The 22,157-nt window shown below is 46.0% G+C and overlaps 1 protein-coding gene across 3 annotated transcripts; it reads left to right on the top strand.

Annotated features, from left to right (window-relative positions):
• Positions 1-530: 530 nt before the first annotated feature.
• On the top strand, positions 531-21,667 carry RPS10 (ribosomal protein S10). Of its 3 annotated transcripts, none has more exons than XM_032864271.1 (6): positions 531-535; positions 15,755-15,904; positions 16,131-16,302; positions 18,069-18,146; positions 20,671-20,726; positions 21,576-21,667. In XM_032864271.1, exons 2-6 carry the CDS (start codon positions 15,755-15,757, stop codon positions 21,615-21,617), a joined length of 498 nt encoding a protein of 165 aa, XP_032720162.1. In that variant the 5' UTR covers positions 531-535; the 3' UTR covers positions 21,618-21,667. The 3 variants fall into 3 exon arrangements, with proteins under 3 accessions (XP_032720162.1, XP_032720160.1, XP_032720161.1); XM_032864269.1 differs by lacking the exon at positions 531-535 and adding an exon at positions 14,824-14,918; XM_032864270.1 differs by lacking the exon at positions 531-535 and adding an exon at positions 15,084-15,167.
• Positions 21,668-22,157: the final 490 nt, after the last annotated feature.

The raw sequence follows: 22,157 nt of genomic DNA, 5'->3' as shown, positions 1-22,157 counted from the left end.
AGGAACCTCTGTACTCCATTTTCCATTCCTGCCAACAGAGCACAGGGTTCCAATTTCTCCAAGTCCACGCCAACACTTGTTGTTTTCTGTTTTGTTTTGTTTTTTAAGATTTTACTTATTTATTTGACAGAGAAAGACATAGCAAGAGAGGGAACACAGGCAGGGGGAGAAGGAGAGGGAGAAACAGGCTTCCTGCTGAGGAGGGAGCCCAATGCGGGGCTCAATCCCAGGACCCTGGGATCATGACCTGACCTTAAGGCAGACGCTTAACAACTGAGCCACCCAGGCGCCCCATTTTCTGGGTTTTTTGAGAGTAGCCACATTAATGTCTGTGAAGAGCTATTTCATTGTGTTTTGATTTGGAACCTGACATTTTCTAAAGCTCCCGGGTGACTCCCAGAGGAGACCAGGGCTTCACATTTCACATTGAGAATCAGAGCGCAAAGATGTTTCCCACTTCAAAAAAAAAAAAACAAACCCAATGACACCAGGTCTAGGGTGGGGGCAAAAGCACCAGGACTGGACAGCAGCAGGGGTGGCTCAGACCCTCCACAGCTAATGTAGGCTCCACACTCAGCCTGGCTCGTCTTTGCCTCCAGTGGTCCTCCTGACACCGTAGCTCACCATGAGCCCAACAGCGAAGATATTTTGGGAGTCCTGATAGGTAGAACTCCTTGTTTCTGATTCTTCAGGATGAAAGGCTCAGTCTGTGGAATTTGACTGGAGGCAGAAAGTCAAATCTTCACCTTGAAGGGAAAAGCCAGGCACAGAAGGCAGCTGGAACATGGCTCAGGACCTGCTCTCCAATTTGCAAAAAACCCACTTCTATTGCTGAGGAAGTAGAACTGCCATATGGCATCAGCCTTGCTGGCACTCCCAGCCAGCCCTGGAACAAAAGCTAAGGCATCAGAGAGGAAAACGCCCTGCCCTTTCCTCCATTGCTGTGCTGGAGCTCTGGGCAATGACTTGTCTCCACACTCGGCCAGGAGGCTCACTCCCACGCACAGGGAAGCGGCAAGGCAGGAATCAAAGGATGACTTCTGGAGTGGTCCTGACATGTCACATTATCTGCCTTCCCCTTCAGCTGTCCTCACTCTGCAGGCTCCAAGGAACTACTGCGGGGCCACTCCTGCCGTTTCAGGCCAGCGGCAAGGGAGGGGGTACCTCCAGGATACTCCCAGACCAGTGAGATGGGCCCGAAGAGCCCCCACTACGCCCAGGAGTGTTATTTATGGTGCCGGCCCTGCCGGCTGATTTGTGCCTTCCTCCAGCTCCATCTGGCCCTCCCTGGCAGGGCTCCCGGCTTGACTTACCACCGGCAGGGCCATATGTCCTGCCAGCCCTCAGAGGGCCAATGAGTGCCAGGGGCGGGGAGGAAAGATGAGAGCTAATTCCTTCCCTTTTCACAGTGCTGACCCCCAAGTGGAGGGCCCACCCATCCTGGTGCTCCCCAGAGTCCCTGGTGGAAACTTCAACCTGGGTGGAGAACGGTAGAGTTGGAACACCAGGATTCCCTTCTGGAACTGGAGGCCAGGAGCCCCCCAGCCCTCCCTCCTCGCTTTACCCCTTAGTGACAGTGACTGGCACAGGCTTCTGATGGCTCCAAGTGAATATCCCAAGGCCCGGGGATGATACTTGCTTGGGCTCTGGGTCAGACAAGCTGGCATGGGATATCCAAAGATCCCGCTTGCACCTGAGGCTCCTCCCTTGACGGGGTGGAGTCTGTTTCCCTCTCCTTGAATCTGGGCAGGACTTGTGGCTCAACCCACAGAACGCAGTGGGGGTGACCTTCAGGAGACCTAGCAGCTTCTGCCTTCTGCTCTCTGGGAAGCAGCCACCATGTTTTAACAAAGGTTTGATGACGGAAGGCAGAATCACCATGTGGGGAGAAAGGCCATATGGGGCAACGCTTAGTGCTCTGTTTTGGACCTTCCAGTCTAGCCCGGCGACCAGCTGAGTGAGTGACCCTAGCTGTCACTGAAAGCCACAGACAAGGTTCACAACACAACTGGTGACAAGCTGTCTCCACGTAGCCTCAAATGCAAGGGGATGAGTACAAATCGCAGACGCTATGAGACTTGCATCTGTGAGGGAAGAAGCAGCATAAAGCAATGGGTGCAGCATCTGGTGACCTGAAAACAGGAGAACCCCAAAATAAGCAACAGATATTCGTGGAAAGTACGGCATCCAATTTGACAAGAGCAGCTGACGCTAGAGTGTGGCCATATGCAAGGCGCTTAAGGGGCTGGAAGGGTGTAACTCCTATGAACTCCTGGAGGGGGCCCCCCGGGGGGCTCAGTTGTTAAACATCTGCCTTGGGCTCAGGTCATGATCCCAGGATCCTGGAATCAAGCCCCACATCAGGTTCCCTGCTCAGCAGGAAGCCTGCTTCTCCCTCTCCCACTTCCCCTGCTTGTGTTCCCTCTCTCACTGTATCTCTCTCCGTCAAATAAATAAATACAATGTTTTTTAAAATAAATAAATAAACTTCTGGAGAGACCATCCAAGCCTCCCTGCCTCACAGGATGGGACCCCACACTGGGGAGAAGCTGCTGGTCATGGAATAAAATTGAGCCATGGGGCAGGGACAACAGAAATGAAGGAAAGAGAAGGGCCAGGGAAAAAAGAGCATGTGCCAGTTATGAATTCATTTGCCTCTCAGCAACAGCACCTTGTTTCTTCTTCCTATCAGACGAACTCGCGAGGGATTATATAGATTTCCTAGTCTGCCCACCAAAAAAGCTAGACACAGTGATCAACCCATTTATCCTGCCTTCCCTCTATGAGCTATGCCACTGGGTAAACAGGTAATAGATGAGGAGAAGCCTCTCTTTATAAAAGCATTGCAACCAATACATTAACTAGTAGAAATAGAACATCTTCGTGTCACTACACCCTGTGAATTAACCGATGGAGGCACTGAGCGTCGACGGCTGCAACCATCACAATGAGAGACAGCCACATGTTGAATGCCTCCTGGGGGAATATCACACTGCCACCGAAATTCTGCCAAAGGGATCCGACCTGAGTCTGATGCATCCTCTGAGCCCAGCTACTGGTTTGCCAGAAACACAGGAGACAGAGGAACGTGTTGAACTGTGCATGCAATTAGAAAATCTAGACCGGAGGGGCCCCTGTGTGGCTCAGCTGGTTGAGCATCTGACTCTTGATTTCGGCTCAAGTCATGATCTCAGAGTCTTGAGATCAAGCCCCATGTCGGACTCCACGCTCAGCACAGTCTGTTTGAGACTCTCTCCCTCTCCTTCTCTCTCTGCTCCTCCCCTCAATCACGAATGTTCCCTCTCAAATAAACAAATAAATAAAATCTTAAAAAAAAAAAAAAAAGAAAGACTGGGAAACTCTACAGTAACAGCCCAATACTTCGACAAATTAACTGTTAAGAAGAGAAGTGGGTGGGGAGTGTGGCCAACATACCCAAATGATCCCCAATGAGTCATGTTCTTGTATGATCCCTTCCTCTTGAATGTGAGTATGACCCGTGACTTGCTCCTAGCCAAGAGAGTGTGGCAAAGGTAATGGGATGTCACTAGCACAACTGTGCTTTATTATAGAAGACTCCATATTAACAGGAGGGAGAGAATCTCTTATTTGTTTTGAATAGGAAAACAGCCATGCCACGAACAGCCTATGGAGAGGGTCACATGGCAAGAAATTTTGTGCACTTCCTAGAACCTCAAGGCAGCCTCATTTGACAGCCAGCAAACAGCTGGGTTTCTCAGTTATGCAACTGGTAGGCAATGAGTTCTGCCAACAACCTAAATGAACTTAAACATGGATTCTTCCCTAGTCGGACAACCAGACAAGAATGCAGCCTGGCCAACACACTAATTCCAGCCTACAAGACCCCAAATAGAGGACCCGATGCAATTATGCCCAGCCTCTTGACCTGCAGAAGGTGTGAGATAATAAATGTGTGTTCAAATTAAAATCACAATGAGATATCACCTCACATGTGTCAGGATGGCTAAAATAAAAAAACACAGGGGCACCTGGATGGCTCAGCCGTTAAGCGTCTGCCTTTGGCTCATGTCATGACCCTGGGGTCCTGGGATTGAGCCCGGCATTGGGCTCCCTGCTCTGTGTGCAACCTGCTTCTCCCTCTCCCACTCCCCCTGCTTGTGTTCCCTCTCTCACTATCTCTCTCTCTCTGTCAAATAAATAAAATCTTTAAGAAATTTTAAAAAATCAAATAAAATAAAAAATGTGAGAAATAACATGTGCTGGCAAGGATGTGGAGAAAAAGGAACACTCTTGCACTGTTGGTGGGAATGCAAATTGGTGCAGCCGCTGTGGAAGACAGTACATAGGTTCCTCAAAAAATGAGAAATAGAAATATGTGATCCAAGAATCACACTACTGGGTATTCACCCAAAGAATGAAAACACTAATTTGAAAAGATACACGCACCACTATGTTTAGTGCAGCATTGTTTACAACAGGCAAGACGTGATGGCAACCCAAGTACCCATCCACAGACGAATGGATAAAGAAGATGCAGTGTCTATATGCAATGGAATATTACTCAGCCATAAAAAAAAAACAGTGAAATCCTGTCATTGGCGACAACATGGATGGACCCAAAGGTATAACATTAAGTGAAATAAGTCCATCAGGGACAAATTCCATACGGTTTGACTTACATGTGGAATTTAAGAAACAAAACACATGAGCAAAGGAAGGAAAAAAAGAGAGGAACCAAGAAACAGACTCTTGGGATGCCCGGGTGGCTCAGTCGGTTAAGCATCTGCCTTCGGCTCAGGTCATGATCCCAGGGTCCTGGGATGGAGCCCCACGTCAGGCTCCCTGCTCAGTGGGGAGCCTGCTTCTCCCTCTGCCTGTCACTCCCCCTGCTTGTACTATCTCTCAAATAAATAAATAAAATCTTGGAAGGAAGGAAGGAAGGAAGAAAGAGACTTAACTGTAGAAAACAAACCGATGGGGGGGTGCCTGGGTGGCTCAGTCGTTAAACATCTGCCTTCAGCTCAGATCATGATTCCAGGTTCCTAGAGTCCCCCTGCCTGCCCCCAACCTGCTCACCTTGCTTGTGCACAGGCTGTCTCTGACAAATAAATAAAATCTTATAAAAAAAAGTCTTTCTTTGTCTTTAATGATGCTTATCATTATTTTTTTAAATTTTTTAAAGATTTTATTTATTTATTTGTCAGAGAGAGAGAGCTCGCGCACAAGCAGTGGGGGCAGCAGGCAGAGGGAGAAGCAGACACCCCGCTGAGAAAGTAGACTGATACAGGACTCCATTCCAGGATAAGCCACCCAGGCATCCCTCAAAAATTTTTTTTAAATGAGCAAACCAAAACAATTTTTTAAAAAGATTTTATTTATTTATTTGACAGGCAGAGATCACAAGTAGGCAGAGAAGTAGGCAGAGAGGCAGGCAGAGAGAGGAAGGGAAGCAGGTTCCCTGCTGTGCAGAGAGCCCGATGCGGGGCTCGATCCCAGGACCCCGGGATCATGACCCGAGCCGAAGGCAGCGGCTTAACCCACTGAGCCACCCAGGCGCCCCAAAACAATTTTTTTTAAAGAACAAAGTTAAGGGGTGCCTGGATGGCTCAGTCGTTAAGCGTCTGCCTTCAGCTCAGGTCCTGATCCCAGAGTCCTGGAATCAACCCCTCAGTCGGGTTCGCTGCTCCAAGGGAAGCCTGTTTCTCCCTCTCGCACTCCCACTGCTTGTGTTCCCTCTCACTGTCTCTCTTTGTCAAATCAATACATAAAATCTTAAAAAAAAAAAAAAAAGGAACAAAGTTAAAAAATGACCTGATTTCAAGACTTTCTGTGAAGCAACAGCCTCGAGGAAGTGTGGTGCTGGTGTCAGGACAGACCTATAGAAAGAGAGGAGAGTCCGGAAGCAGATCCACAAATTATGGTCTATTGAGTTTCAGCAAAGGTGCCAAAGTTGTTCAATGTGGAAAGAATTGTCTTTTCAACAAATATATTGGAAGAACTAGATGTCCATTGGAAACAAAAAAAATCTCAATCCTTATACCACACACAAAATTTAATTTGAAATGGATCATAGATGTAAGTGTAAAAGTTAAAATGAAGAAACTTCTAAAGGAAAACATATCCTTGTGCCCTTCAGGTAGACAAAGATTTCTTAGAACACAAAAGAATGGTTGTTAAAACATTAATAAATTAGACTATGAATAATTAATTCACTACTTTAAAACTTCTGGTCTTCAAAAGACCCTGTTAAGAAAATGAAAAGACAAAGCCACAGAACAGGAGAAAATATTCATAACACCTGTATCTGAAAAAGGACTGGCAACCAGATTATATAAGTAACTCCTGTAATTCAGTAATGAGGGGAAATGATCCAGGCAAAAGTATATGATCAGGCAAAAGACTGACCATATACTTAAAATGGTTATGATGGTAAGTTGTTTTTTTTTTTAAAGATTTATTTATTTATTTGACAGAGCGATCACAAGCAGGCAGAGAGGCAGGCAGAGAGAGAGGAGGAAGCAGGCTCCCCGAAAAGCAGAGAGCCCCATGTGGGGCTCGATCCCAGGACCCTGAGATCATGACCAGAGCCGAAGGCAGCGGCTTAAGCCACTGAGCCACCCAGGTGCCCCTATGATGGTAAGTTTTATGGATGCATATTTTACTGCACTTTTAAAATATCATATTGGGCAAAAGATTTTATTTATTTGTTTATTTTAAGATTTTATTTATTTAAAAGGGAGAGAGGGCATGCGTGTGAGATGTTAGGGGTAGGGGGGAGGAAGATTCTGAAGCAGACTCTGCACTGAGTGGGGAGTCCAATGTGGGGCTTGATCCCATGACTGAGATTATGACCTGAGCTGCACCAAGAGTTGGACACTTACCTAACTGAGCTGCCCAGGTGCCCCAGGGGCAAAATATATATTTTTAAAGATTTTATGTATTTATTTGATAAGAGATAGCATAAGTAGGGGGACTGGCAGAGGGAGTGGGAGAAGCAGGCTCCCACTGAGCAGGGAGCCCAAAGCAGAGCTCAATCCCAGGACCCTGGGATCATGACCTGAGCCGAAGGCAAATGGTTAACCGACTGAGCCATCCAGGCGCCCCTCATGTAAATTTTAACACACACCTATTATGCAATCTAGCAATCCCACTCCTGGGGGATTTACCCAAGAGAATGGAGGCATATGTCCATACGAAAACCTGTATACTAATGTTCACAGCAGATTTATTCACGATAGCGACACTGTTAAACCCAGATGTCTGTCAAAAGTGGAATGCATAAGCACATAGATATGTGTAGAATATCCCATATGATTTCAAGTATACAAAATTTTAGAAAAGGGAAATTTAATCTGTAGTGACAAAGCAGAGAAGTACTTGCCTGGGCCCTGTGAGGCCCAGAGGGACACAAGGGAAGTTTTGGGTGATGCAAATGTCCTTGTCATGATTGGTGGTTACATGACTGCATATATTTGTCAAAACTCATTGAACTGCACACTTAAAATTGGTGAATATTCTTGGATATAAATTATACCTCTATAAAGTTAATTTTTAAACTGGGTGAGACTGAATTCCAGTGTCTAGAGATGTACACATAGGGGATAACCCTCCATGGCAGTGAATACTAGAGTCGTGCTGGTGGGCAATGTGGGAAGGAGCCAGGGGTTGTACCTGGGATGGGGGAAGGAGGGGCTTCTGGATGGGGCGGGGCATCGCAAAGTTCTAGTTCTTGACCCAGATGGTAGTTACAAGGGCAATTGCCTTATAAAAATTCACAAACCTATACCTTTCTTTTCTTTCTTCTTTTTTAAATTTTTTTTAAAGATTTCATTTATTTATTTGAGAGACTGAGAGAGCACAAGCAGGGTGAAGAGGCAGAGGAAGAGGGAGAAGTAGGCTCCCTGCTGAGCAGTGAGCCCCATATGGGGTTTGATCCAGGACCCAGGGATCATGACCTGTGTGAAAGGCAGACACTTAACTTACTGAGCCACCCAGTTGCCCCTATACCTTTACTTTCTGTGGTTTTCTATAATGAAATAGTAAAAGATAAATTTTTAAAAATTTAAGATGATACTCACATTGCTTGAGTGCTTGCCATGTGCAAGACACTGTTCCAAATGCATCATTTGTGTGAACTCTTATAATCCTTCCCACAACTCCACAAGGTTGGTACTATTGTTATTTCCAGAAGAGAGACAAGGAAACTGAGGCACAGAGAAGCTAAGAGATTCGCCCAAGGCCCCACAGGGACAGTGGCAGAGCTGAGATTTGCAGCAGTCTGAGTAGGAGTCTGTGCTCTCCACTGCAAAGGTGGAGAGAGAGGTTCCAGTAGGCGCCCGGAGAGGAAATCCCAGAGAGAAGCATGGCTACCTTGCTTGATCTGTTGGACTGTGCTCGGGAGGAAGGAAGCTCAGGAGGGAGAGGATATTGAGCTAGGAGTTTCTTTTCTGTTGTTGTTGTTTTTTGTTTTTTGTATTTTCCAGATTTTAGTTATTTATTTGACAGAGAGAGAGAGAGCACAAGCAGGGGTAGTGGGAGAGGGAGAAGCGGGCTCCTTGCTGAGCAGAGAGCCTGATATGGGACTCAATCCTAGGACCCTGGGACCATGACCCGAGCCCAAGTCAGATGCTCAACCATCTGAGCCACCCAGGCACCCCGAACTAGGAGTTTCAAAACCAAAATGCCCCACAAGCTTCTTTTATTAAGAAGTCTTTACTGAGCCCCTCCTGTGTGCCAGACACTGGCCTGGGCTGCTCAGCCACTGCGCACATTCCTGGCAAGAAATTCCTGCCCTCGTGGACCTGACATTCCCAAACTTCCCAAGCATCAGTTTTCCCAGCTGTAAACAGGTATTCAAAAATGTAATTAGGCAGTTAAAAAGAAGATAAGGGAGTATGAGAAACGTTCAGAGGTTTGCAGGTGACAAGAGATGAACCCAACCTTGACAGCAACATGGCTCATCTCCGGACTAGCAACAACAAGAGCAGGATTGCAAGACAACAGATCCAGCAGACTGTAAAAATGGGGCAATCCTTGACCTCTGCCTACCGTTTTTGCCTCAACTCTGATCATTATCAAATAACTCGGGGGAATAATCATGGCCGCTCCAAGCAGGTCAGAAGAGCTGCCCCAAACAATGACAGGCAAAGCGGTGACAGTCACTGAAGGAGAGGTTGTCTCTAATACAGTTTGCCCACGTGGAGGGGGATGGTCAGGCTCCATTCAGAGGCTACTGAGCTAGGAGAAATCCCACCGTCAGCACCCGAAGGGGGTGACGCGCACATACATGTATGTACGCGTGTGTGTGTGTGTCCAGGAATGTATCAGCAGCCATCTACCTACATACCACAAACTCACATATGCTGCGCGAGCTATAAATGAAAATTCGCAGCACAGATGGCTCTTTTGAGGAGGTTTCTTCAGGAGTGGGAGGAAGTACCAGGCTACAGGATTAGAAAGCTATTCTGGATGTGGTGAAGGGAGATGTGGGGAACCGGTGAGGCCCAAGGTGTCTGCCAGGGACATGTGATTCCCTGCTGTTATAGCCCCGGGGGGCGGGGGGGGGCTCACCTTACCTGGGCCGTGAAAGGGCATGTCCACGCTGTTCCCCGAGACTCCCAAATAGAGGCCAGGCCACTCTGCTGGCCATTGGGGGCACTGCTCTCCAAGCCTTCCTCCATTCTTGGCGCTTTTCTACGAATTCCTACGAAAGGCTCCGGAACCTCAATACGGAAGGAACTGCAACTAGGAAATCTTTACAAGCCACGGTTTTACTCCTTTCTGACCTGGAGCTCCCTGGAGCCCCAGGAACCCAGACCCTGACTTCCATGCTCTGCAAGAGCACTCTTGAGTTTACAGATTCTTCCAAGTTGGTGGTTCTCAAGGTCAGCAGCTTTAGAAATTGCTGCTGCCCGACGCCCATGTCCACCGGAAGACATGGGTAGAACATTCTCAGCAGTTTTATTAATGGTGGCCAAACACTGGAAACAACTTAGATGTCCACCAACTGGCAAACAGATAAACAACTTGTGATATGTCTATACAATGCACATCACCTGGCAACAAAAAGCAACAAACGGCTGATCCTAATAACGTGGATTCTCACAGACCTGATTAATGATGGGGGTGGGCGGAACCAGACACACTCAGGTACATCAGCCACACCATCAGTCAGGATAGCTGGACCTGGGAGTGGGCGTGGGGTGTTGACTGGAGACTTTGGGGTTTGGTCATACTCCATCTCTTGATCCTCTGGATCCAGATGGTCATTAACATGGGCTCACATACATACACACATAAAAAATACATTGAGTTGAAAGGTTAAGAGTTGTACACTTAACTGTACATACATTACACATCGAGAAAAATGGAAAAATAAAATACGCTGGGGCTCCACCCCCAGAGCGGTGGACTAAATTGGTCTGGGGTGTGTGGCCTGGATGAATGGATTTTTAAAAACCTCCCAAGGGATTCTAACTGGGAACGAGGGTGAGACTAAATCCCGGAAGAGCCAGAGCCCCTTCTCTAGCTGCACCGAGTTCTGGGCTCTGGCTCCCTGCCCCTGCCCTTAGTGAGAGGAAAAAAACAAACCAAACAAAAAAAAAAAAAAAAAAAAACCACACAAAAAAAACCACTGCAAAGGGACAGACTAAGGCAGAAGTCAGACACAGTTCCATCACTTCTTACCTCTGTGATCTAAAAGAAACATCTATTTCTCTCAGCTTCAGTTTTGGGTTTTTTTTTTTTTTAAGGTTTTATTTATTTATTTGAGAGAGAGAGAGAGAGAGAGAGAGAGCACAAGCAGGCTGACTGGAAGAGGGAGAGGAAGAAGCAGACTCACTGCTGAGCAGGGAGCCCAATGCAGGGCTCGATTCTAGGACCCTGGGCTCATGACCTGAGCTGAAGTCAGATGCTTAACTGACTGAGCCACCCAGGTTCTTTGGGGTTTCTGTGTTTTTAACGAGTGGCAGGTGTCATACTTGTACTGTAGGCACCGTATAGCATTGGAATGGTAAAAATGGTGTTGATCTTTACAAAGTTAATCTTAAATCATACATCTGATCCTGTCACTACTTTTTTAAAACATTTTAAGTAATCTCTACCCCCAATGTGGAGCTAGAACTTAGAACCTTGAGATCAAGAGTCAAATGCTCTACGGACTGAGCCAACCAGGCATCCCCTGTCACTACTTCTTGAAATCTGTGGCTTTTCATTAACTCCTTCCTGAGGCCACTCACTCCTGTCCCAGTGTGCCTTCCTTGTTCACCAGGTCCTAGCCATGCTGGCTGCCTTTTAATTCAAGTACTCCTCTGCAGCAGAGCCTTTCGCAGGAGCCTGAAACCAGCCTGTTCTCAACCCACGCTCAACTCCTCCATAGGTTTCAATCTTCTCACTCCCCATTACTCTGTGTCTCCCTGATCACTTTCGTCATAGCTCCCCGCATGTAACAGAGGTATGTGATGCTTGGCATGGGATCCATGTATGTTACTGCTCCCACCCTTGCCCCACCCCCTTGGCCCAGCACTAGGGGCTCAGTGCAGAACTGCTGAATGGAATTCAAGTGAACTCAAGGAGAAGTGTTCCGGGAAGTCCTTCCCTCCTCAGTAACCTCTAATCTTCCCTTCTCGATAACCTCTAATCTTTTCTGCTTCCCATGAGGTTGCTATTTATTCTGGAAACATTTATTAAGTATACCTATCGTGTGAGACATTGTGCTCACAACTGGAGAGGACGCTGAGAGGGAAAAGCATGGTCCTTGCCCATCGAAAGGCTCTATCCAGGGAAGGAGACACCCACAGCAATGCCATCCATATGCATTCTCAGCTCATCTAAGGGTGAGATGGGAAGTTCTGTGGGGTACCTCCTCATCCTCTCCCTCCACACCCTCTCTAGATGATCTCAGATCCTTACGACATCTTAGATGACTCCCTCACCTAATCTAACCCAGCTCTCTCCCATAGGACAAATTCTGAGCTCTTAATCTAAAATTATACTGGGGTTGAATCACTATACTGCATATCTGAAACTAATATAATACTGTGTGTTAACTAACTGGAATTAAAATAAAAACCTGAAAAATCAAAGATAAAATAAGATTATACTGGTATTTTCACCAGTGAGTCTCATAGGCACAAATGCAACAAAATCTAAAACTGGATTAATCTCTCCTAACAATTTAGTGGTTATTTCAGAGAAACAGAAGCTTAGCTTACTGAGGAAACGAGGTTGAAAGGGCAGCTAATCCTTTGGAGGGAAAAAATTTACATTAGAAAACATCGCAGGAGGCTAAAAGAACTGAACATAATGTCGCAAAAAAGAGTGAATATTTTTGCAGGTGACAAGGGAGTCATTGGGGGGGTTAAGCAAGGGAATGACACGGATATTTGGGGTTTTTTGTTTGTGGGGATGGATAGGTTTTTATGTAATCCAACTTGGGATTTGAGGAGCTTGGTGAATCTGAAGTGCATCACCTTCTAATAATTCTGGAAGGTATTCTGAGGGTCTCTTTCTTACATTCTTTATTATTTCCCTATGAGACTTCACTTAGACATATAGGAGACTTTCTCTAACCTTCAGACCTCTTATCCTTTCTTTCAAATATCCCATCTCTTTTAATCGCTGGACTGCATTTGTAGAATTTGTCTTCATTTCTATCTTCCATTTCACTGAAACGTGTGAAAAGTATTGTTCATTCTTTAAGCGTGTCAAATCTATTGTTTATTCTTTTTTTTTTAAGATTTTATTTATTTATTTGACAGACAGAGATCACAAGTAGGCAGAGAGGCAGGCAGAGAAAGAGGAAGGGAAGCAGGCTCCCTGCCAAGCAGAGAGCCCTATGCAGGGCTTGATCCCAGGACCCTGGGATCATGACCTGAGCCGAAGGCAGAGGCTTTAACCCACTGAGCCACCCAGGTGCCCCTATTGTTTATTCTTTTTAAATTAAGTTTTAAATTTCAATCATTTTTATTTTCACATCTGGAAGTGTTACTGTATGTTTTCAAATCTTGACCAGTCCTTAGATTATGTTGCTCCTTGTCTATATGTTCAAGATTCTTTCTGAAAAAACTACTGTAAACATGTTACAAGTATTTATTTTTTTAATTTTGGTAAAATATATATAACATGAAGTCCACTATCTTAACCATTTTTTAAAAGATGCATTTATTTATTTGAGAGAAGGAATGCATGTGAAAAGGGGAATAGGCAGAGGGAGAGAGAAAATCTTCAGGCATTCTCCAGGTTGAGCGTGGAGCCCAACTTCTGGCTTGATCCCAGGACCCTGAGATCATGACCTGAGCTGAAATCAAGAGTTGGATACCCAAACAACTGAGCTACCCAGGTGTCTCTTAGCCATTATTAAGGATACAGTTTCAGTAGTATTAATTCACATTTTTTGTGCAACCAAGCTCCAGAACTCTTCCCATCTTGCAAAATTGACAAATATTTCTTTTCTTTAATAAGATTTCATTTATTTATTTGACAACGATCACAAGTAGGCAGAGAGGCAGGCAGATAGAGAGAGGGGGAAGCAAGCTCCCCACTTAGCAGAGAGCCCAAAGTGGGGTTCAATCCCAGGATCCTGGGATCATGACCAGAGCCTAAGGCAGAGGCTTTAACCTATTGAGCCACCCAGGTGCCCCCAAATATTTCTTTTTAAATAATAAGACCACAAAAAAATACTTGAAAAACTAGGTGAATATTTATATAATCTTGAGATGCTGAGTGACTTTTCAAATATTGTACCAAAGTCTGAAACCATAAAGATTTGGATATAAAGAAATGTGAAACTTCCACTTCAAAATATCATGAAAATCAAAACAAGTGAAAAAATGGGGTAAATTCTTGAAAAAGTATGTGACAAAAGATTAACAGCTTTCATACGTAAAAAGTGATTTCAAATCAATAGGAAAAAACTTTCAACTGGAAAACTGATGGTGGAAATGAACCATTAATAAAAGAAGGAATACAAATGCTGAGCTGCAGAAGTAGTCAAGGAAAGTGAATTAAAAGAGCAATTAAATTAGTATTTCTTACTATCGGACTGACAAAAAATGAATAAGAATATTATCCAATCCTAGCAGGATTAATAGGAACGTGAGCTTTGTTAGTCACTGCTGCCCAGAATGAAATTGTTAACGCCTTCCTGGAAATCAATGCAGACTGTGTCAAAAATGTACAAATGTGAGCTTTGTTACTCAATAATTACAACTTCCAGGAGCATATTCTAACGAAAATAGTGGACAATTATGCACATATGTGTGTGGCATTATTACTGATAATAGTGAAGGGTTTAAAAAATATATATCCAGTCATAGGGTGTTGATCAAACTATCCTCCAGTGGACTACTGTCATTACAAATTTAGATATTAACTAACATGAAAAGATTCACAGTGTATTAAGTGGAAAAACACAGGTCACCAACCACATCTTACATAACATAGGTATGTATTTTTGTCAAATACATACATATATTTGCTTGGGTGCATTTTAGTTTGGAAAAACATACCAAAATGTGAATGGCCATTATCTTTAGCCTATAGGATTCTGTTTCATTCTTTTATTTTTGTTACTGTTCTGTCTATATATTCTCTCCCTGCTCAAAAAACATTACTTCCATGATAATGTTAATTTGTCGATAAGAAATAAAGAAGTGGCGTGCTTCTAAAGTGCCTGTCCAAACATAAAAGTAACCATGCTCCGAACAAGCACGCAGGCTCACAGGTTCCAGCGACGGCTCCCACGTGCGCGTCTTGTCAGGAAGGTCAGGGTCCGCCGCCGCCTCCGGGCCAGCCCATTTTAGGCACCGCCAGGGCCACCCCAGGCAGCCCGCGGGTCCTCGCGGGGGGCGGAGCACGCCAGCCCGGAAGAGACGCCGCGCCGCGTCGCGCATGCCCCTTCCTTTCCAGCTCCGGCCCCGGACGTAACAGCCGGCGAGGTGCGTTTCTCCGCGGTCCGATTTCCATCGGTGTCCATCCTGGCTCTCCAGCTGTCGTAGTCGCCGCTTGTCCCCGGCGTCGGGGCGGGGGAGCTACCGTGGCTCCCCGCGCGCCCATTTCTGAATAGATGGGCCGGGGGTGCACTTTGGGGGAGGCGGTGGGGAGCTGGTAGAAGATTGGCGGACGGTTGGTGGAGGTCGAGGAGGGGAGGATTGAAACCCTGGTGCCGCGGCGACTCTTCTGGCGAGGTTAGGGAGACTGCGGCCCCCTTGCCCGCCTTTGTTTCGATACGGAGTCCCTCACCCCGAGCCGCCTCCTGGTCTGGCCCTGGAGCTCTGGTTTGGGGGAAAGAGTGGTAGGCGATGAGGGTGCGAAGGCCTTAGCCCTTTGGTTTGGGGTCAGCGGCTTGTCACGAAGGGAGGGCTCTCCTCCAGGCCCTCCCTGCGTCCTTGCCTCTGGAAGTATTTCGTGCTAGGTACAGTTGATGATGTTTCCTCAAATAGTCCGGGAATACAAGGTTTGCTGCCCCCTGCCCCTACGTTATATTTCTGTGGGTGTGAGAGTAAAGTCTGTAGCGAACAGTAACCCTATTCCTGTTTTGCTCAAACATCATGGCAACTTTTTCCTCCAGCGTGTTTGGGAGGTGGAGGAGGGTAACCGGGGGCTTTCAGTTTTGCAGGGTTTGAAGTTCTCTCTGCAAGTTTATCACGGTGTGGTTTGAGGTTCCCGCCCCTTGGACTGGGATTCCCTGGGGGTCGTTCTGGGGTCCTGAACTTGGTTGCTGGGCCCTGGCTTCGTTGCTCAGAAATGTTCCTGATGATGTGCTTCCTTCCAGATGTTGATGCCTAAGAAGAACAGAATTGCCATTTATGAACTCCTTTTCAAGGAGGGAGTGATGGTGGCCAAGAAGGATGTCCACATGCCTAAACACCCTGAGTTGGCAGACAAGAACGTGCCCAATCTTCACGTCATGAAGGCCATGCAGGTAGCCTGGGGGCTGCTCGAGTGGGGTGCAGATGGAGGGATTTTCCACTAAATGTTCGAGGCGCATTCCAAGGAGAGGTCAGGACAGCCAGAGCTGCTTGCTGCCTTGAAGGGCGCTGAGGTAGATACACCATGAAAACTCGTCTATGCAATTTAGCTTCCTTTTGCGCCAAGCTTCTAGATTAAAGCCTCTGGTTCTGTCTTGACAGTTGTGTTCTGTCTTGCAGTCTCTCAAATCACGAGGCTACGTAAAGGAACAGTTTGCCTGGAGACATTTCTACTGGTACCTTACCAACGAGGGTATCCAGTATCTGCGTGATTACCTCCACCTGCCCCCTGAGATTGTGCCTGCTACTCTGCGCCGCAGCCGCCCTGAGACTGGCAGACCACGGCCCAAAGGTACGTTGCCCGTGTAAAGGCCTGCTCTGAAGATCCTTCTCTGGGGGAGTGTATATGAAACCTGGGGGGGATCAGACAGAAGAGGTCTTACCGTACACCATTGGTGTCCACTTTAGAGGGGGCTCTGGCTTGCAGGACCTGGGCCAAGTCCTGGAACCTTTGTCCCCTGGCATGGGACTTGTCATGGAACCGCGATCAGGTCAGGTCTTCGGGGATGCCATTAAACAGAGCATAGTTTGCGTCCTAGCATGTATGGTTGAGCATTGAGTAACTCTTCCAGACCAGAGCAGAGCTGTTTACCACATGTGAAAGAGATGGAGAGTGTTCTAGAGTTTCTTGGCAATGAGAGCAAAAATAAAAGTCAGATAGGGGAGGACGGGTGTGTATATAGTTGTAGCGTGAAAGGATATGCTTGTGGGGGGATGAATTACATTCTGGCTCAAGATCATGGTTGGCTCACAGTTGCAGGTTGTCAAGGTTATGGTTCTCTTTAGGTTCTGAAAGAACTTGTCACAGGAACTTTGTAGGAGCAGCAGTTTGTGGGCTTGGGTGATGAGGTGCAGAGGGTCCTAAAAACAGATCACCAGACTGCCCAGATTCCTGTGGAGACAGGCTTGGTAGCGCTCAGGAATTAGTATTTTTTTATGACTGCTTTCTGGTGGGATTCTGGCGGTTAGGTGGGATTATGTATCTGTAGAGCAAAGGTTCTCCACCACATCTTGGAATCCTGGGGTGGGGGAGGTTCCATTGTCTGGACCCCATGGATTCTGATTTGGCTAGCATAGATGGGACCTGGCATGCATTTATTTTAGTCACTCACTACAGGTTCAATCTAACTTCTCATACTTAAAAAATATATAGTTGACCCTTGGAACAACTTAGCGGTCAGGGCGCCTGTGACGTCATTGTCCCTGTTCCCACCCCCCCATTGTCCAAAATCCAATAACTTGGATTTTGTAACTTGTAACTTGATTTTTTGAAAAACTGTTAATAGCCTGCTGTTGACCAGAATCTTACTGATAAGAAATAGTTGATTGATAATCTTAAAGAAAACATTAAGGAAATAATCAACATATTTACTGTACTACTATACTCTTACTTATTGAAAAAGGGATTGTGAACCCATGCAGTTCAAACCTGTGATATTCAAGATAACTACGATCTATATTCTAATCATGTGGATTTGAAGGAAAGTTCCAGGGTAACTAGGTGGAGAAGGTTCAGATTAAACTTCTAGTGTTGATGAGAGTATCTTAAAAGTAGCTTTTAAATCTGCCGTTATATATATCCCACAATCTAGTGAGGTGTGTGAAGAAGCCCAGAGCAACTAAGGACTCTCTGGTGGCCTCTGTATTTACACCCTGACTATTGGAAGTGGGGCTTTCAGCTTATGGTACCTCCTTTCCTGTTTGCCCAGGAGATTTTCCACTTCAGAGATGGGTCAAGTTCAAAATTTTGGCTATTCAGATGTTTGTAGAAATGGTTGGATTGCTTAATTTGCTGAGTAATTGGAAAATGTGTGTCTGTGTTGAAAAATATAATAGAAAAAAGTGATCCTTTTGCAGATGGGTGGCATTTTAATTTTGAGTGTTCTAGGCTCTGGAGAAGCTAGTGTCAGTGATGACAAAATTTCTAGCTGATAGCTCTGGGTCCAAGAGTTCTGTTCCCTTTAACTCATCATAACTAAGTTGTTTCCACTTTTCTCGTTCTGAAGGGTACAGAGTCTGCACATTGCTCTACATTCTCATGTGGTTTAATTTGTATAGGTCTGGAGGGAGAGCGACCTGCAAGACTCACACGAGGGGAAGCTGACAGAGACACCTACAGACGAAGTGCTGTGCCCCGTGAGTGATGCATCCTCTCTGTCGGGGCATTGGGGAAGAGTCCTTGGATTCTTGGGCACCCTGGCTGGGGCTCAGCCCTTGAAAGTGCCAAGGTGACCAGGAAAGATTCTTGGTCTCAATCTTCAGGTCCTTTTTAGCTGGAGTCCTTTAGGTTTCTTGCCTTGTTGCAGGGGTTTGATGGGTGGGTTAGGACAAAAGCCTGCTTCATTGGGGATATAGACAAGTTCTGTTGAAGACCTCTAACTAGAGCAAAATTGAAAACTTTCAAGAAAGCAACATGCTTTTCTTAGTTTTGTAGTTGTGTTCCTGTGTCACAGACTCTTGAGGGCGCCCACTTAAGTTATCCCTGTTGTTTTCTTTAAAAATCGTTTTAAACAAAAAAATTTTCGTTTTTGAACAGCAGGTGTTTGCGTTGACTTGGAATAACAGGTGTTTGTTCATTCAGATAATGTATATATGTTGAGTGTCTGACTTGCCAGGCTCTGTTCTGGGAGCCAAAGACAGTGTGCATAACAGACAAAAGACCTTTCTCATTGAAATTGCGTTTTAGTAGTAGGAAACTAGTAAGCAGAAAGGACTGTCTAGATGTCCATGGCATGGGTGCTGCAGGGAAAAATTCAAGCAGGGGGATCAATGGTGCAGTTTTCAGGGAAAGCTGCAGAAGTACGATTTAATAAGCAAACACCTGAAGGAAGGAGTCAGCCATTGGCTCCCTGGGGGATGACCACGAAGGCACATGGCTTTCTGAACCAGAAGGCAGCCGGAGAGTCATATGAGGATGTAGGTCTCAGCTCTGTGGGCCATGGTAGGGCTTGGGATTTATTTTATTTATTTTTTAAAGGATTTTATTTATTTGTCAGAGTGCACAGGCAGGGGGAGCAGCAGGCAGAGGGGGATGTAGACTCCCTGCTGAGCAGGGAGCCTGATGTGGGACTCCATTCCAGGATCCCGGGATCAAGACCTGAGCCAAAGGTGGACACTTAACTGACTCAGCCACCCTGAGTGACTTAACCATCTCAGGGCTTGGGACTTTTTTTTTTAATAGTCCGTATCTTTGTTGAGAGGCAGTTGATGGTGATAATGAAAGCAGAGTATGAAGGGGAACGTTCCTTTTTTTTTTTTTTTTTTTTTTTTTAAGATTTTATTTATTTATTTGACAGATCACAAGTAGGCAGAGAGAGGTGGCGGGGGCAGGCTCCCTTCTGAGCAAAGAGCCCAATGCAGGGCTTGATCCTAGGACCCTGGGGATCATGACCTGAGTGGAAGGCAGAGGCTTTAACCCACTGAGCCACCCAGGCGCCCCATGAAGGGGAATTTTCATTAACTTCTTTACTCTTGCCTGTCTCTGGTCATGGCTGCTAATTGTTGAAACATGAAATAGAAGTGATCACTTGACTTGAGTATGTTACTGAATAGTAAGAATTTTTCCAACAAACAGGCTCTCAGTTCAGAGGAAGTTAATGGTTGCTCCTACTAGAAGTCACACCACATGGGCAATCAGTCAGGGAGTAGTTCTCCAGAGGATACGAGGGGTTCGGCCTGAGCCTCATGGGTCTCCAAGTTGAGGTGGGGTGAGAGCAGCCCGAACAAAAGTAGAGTTGGGGACATGGTAGCTTGGGCGGCAGGGAAATGAGGGTCAAGAACCTAATGATGGATGTGGTCTGAAATGGGCCAACGAGAGACCCAATTGAGATATTAGTGAGACTACGCCCCCTGATGGTGCTGTCCCCATCCACACCCCTCGTGAACCATAACATTTCCTAGTGGCCACACCTAAGACAAGTGGAAAGTAGTTTACAGCAATAATTTTTTAAATCCAGTATGGTTTATTATATTTTTTTTAAGATTTTAAATGATATACACCTAACATGGGACTCAAACCTACAACCCCAAGATGAAGAGTTGCATGCTCTACCAGCTGAGCCAGCCAGGCACCCTAAATGCAGTATATTTTAAAATGTTATTTTAACATGTAATCTGTATAAACGTTAGCGAGATGTTTTGCATTCTCTTAAATCTTGACTACTTACATGTACGTTGCACACACCTCAGTTTGGACTAGTGGCCGCCGTACAGATCAGGGCAGTACTGGATCTTTCATCTTGTTTATTATCATGGTCATGCTGCTGGTTGGTTTTGCTTTTGTGGGCCTTTGTGTCCTTTATCTCTTCTGTAAGCTAGATGCCAGTCTGAAGCATGTAAGTAACTTGGTGGGAAACGAGGGTCGTCTTTGGACATAGAGAGGGGCACATACCCCAGGCTTTGTGGTCTGGGCAGCCTTCCTGGAAGTGACAATTTGGGCTGTGAGTTTGGAAGGATGATTTAAGGAAAGCTGCCCCAGGAGAGGGAGGGGGCAGAAGCGGTTCACAGGGTGTTCCCACCACTCGGTGTTACTTACTTGTACTTCCCGGGGTACATTTGTGGACATGGCTTCTCCTGCAGAATCAGCCTGGAGACCTGTCTTCCCTTGGTCTGTAACAGATCATAACATAAGATGACTCTGAATTGGTGTTTCTCCTTCCAGCTGGTGCCGACAAGAAAGCCGAGGCCGGGGCTGGGTCAGCAACTGAGTTCCAGTTCGTGAGTATCCCTGTTGGCTCTCCCTAGACGTCATTGTTCTGGCCTGGCCCTGGGGGCCTGCAAGTTCTAGGGATCCTATGCAGTGTGGTGGGTCCACCCCTTGCTACAGTGGATTCCCCCCCCCAAAAAATAACATGAATTCTGAGTTTTTACATGAAGATATAGTATATAAACTTTTGTAAATAGATATATTACTGAAATGAGTCTCCCAGATCAGTACTACATGTGGCATAGGGGTTGGTTTCTTCATTAGTGAGCATCATAATTGTGACTCCCTTATTTTCATGAATTAGTAAGACTTAGGGTTAAGAACTCTAGACTAGAGATTGAGTGAGTTCTAGAACCAAGATGGCTGGGGTCAGGGTCTTCATCTTCTTCAGATGATGTGATATTGGATACATCCCTGCTGTGCTTCTGTTTTCCTCATCCTTAAAATAGGTGTTCCGATTGTAGTTGTGTTAGGTGCTTGTGCGATTAGGAGGAGTGCCCGGCACAGGGGTGGGTGTAGCCCTATTGGAGCGACAGCTGTCCTGTGGCAGGTCATCATGGCACAACTGTTCTCTGTGGCCTTGTTTGTGGGAAGGTGGTGTGTGTGGCAGGCACAAGATCTTGTCCTGTGCTGAGGGTGTGTGTGTGTGTGTATGTAAACACACCCTTGAGTGGGTATCCATATTTCCATTTTACAGATGTGGAAACCGGCCTGGGTGGTGAATGTGGCCTCATAGTAAGAGGCAGGGCTGAATTTATGGCCTGAACTCTTGAGCGTTACGTTTGGGGCCCTGTCCTGTGATAACGAGGCCTGCTGCTCAGCCTGCTACTAATGCTCATGCCGTCTGTTTTCTCTTGCAGAGAGGCGGATTTGGTCGTGGACGTGGTCAGCCACCTCAGTAAAGTTGGAGATTGTTTTGTGTTGAATAAATTTGTAGCCAGAAAAAAATTAATCTCGTTGTGTCCTATTGGTTTGCATTATGTGGCCTGAACAGGAATGATAGAAGGATTACAATGTAAATGGGGCAAGACTGGACTGGGGTAAGGGGTCATCCCCATGCAGGGTGGCATCACATGTGGCTGTTTAGGGATGCAGTTTTGGCCCTGTGTTCCAGGACATGCTGTCCCATGGAGTGATGTCCAGTGTGGTTGTTGTTCGGGGACTAGTTGGAGAGCGGGGCATCTTCTCTAGGTGGCCCCTGCTGGTGCAGCTCTGCAATGAGGACGTGTTGCTGCTCTGTTAACCCCAGAATTTAGTCTCAACTTTCAAGGCTTAAGGTTTATATGAATGGAAGGAGAAAACAGAGTTAAAATTGCACAAACACCTGAAAGGAACTGCCAGCCATAGGAAGAACCCATGGGAGTTTTTGTTTTTACATAATCACAATAGCTGGTTGGAACTCTTGCCATCCCAGGTTTCTTTATTTATTTATTTTAAAGATT

The sequence above is a fragment of the Lontra canadensis genome, unplaced genomic scaffold, assembly GCF_010015895.1.
Source record: "Lontra canadensis isolate GAN:19392208 unplaced genomic scaffold, GSC_riverotter_1.0 scaffold27, whole genome shotgun sequence".
Lineage (NCBI taxonomy): Eukaryota > Metazoa > Chordata > Mammalia > Carnivora > Mustelidae > Lontra > Lontra canadensis.
This window is presented reverse-complemented; position numbering and strand designations above follow the sequence as displayed.

Coding starts and splice junctions, on each gene's coding strand:
- RPS10 (XM_032864271.1), top strand. CDS start 15,755: ATGTTGATGCCTAAGAAGAACAGAATTGCCATTTATGAACTCCTTTTC. Junction 15,905..16,130: donor ACGTCATGAAGGCCATGCAG/GTAGCCTGGGGG, acceptor TCTGTCTTGCAG/TCTCTCAAATCACGAGGCTA. Junction 20,727..21,575: donor CAGCAACTGAGTTCCAGTTC/GTGAGTATCCCT, acceptor TTTCTCTTGCAG/AGAGGCGGATTTGGTCGTGG.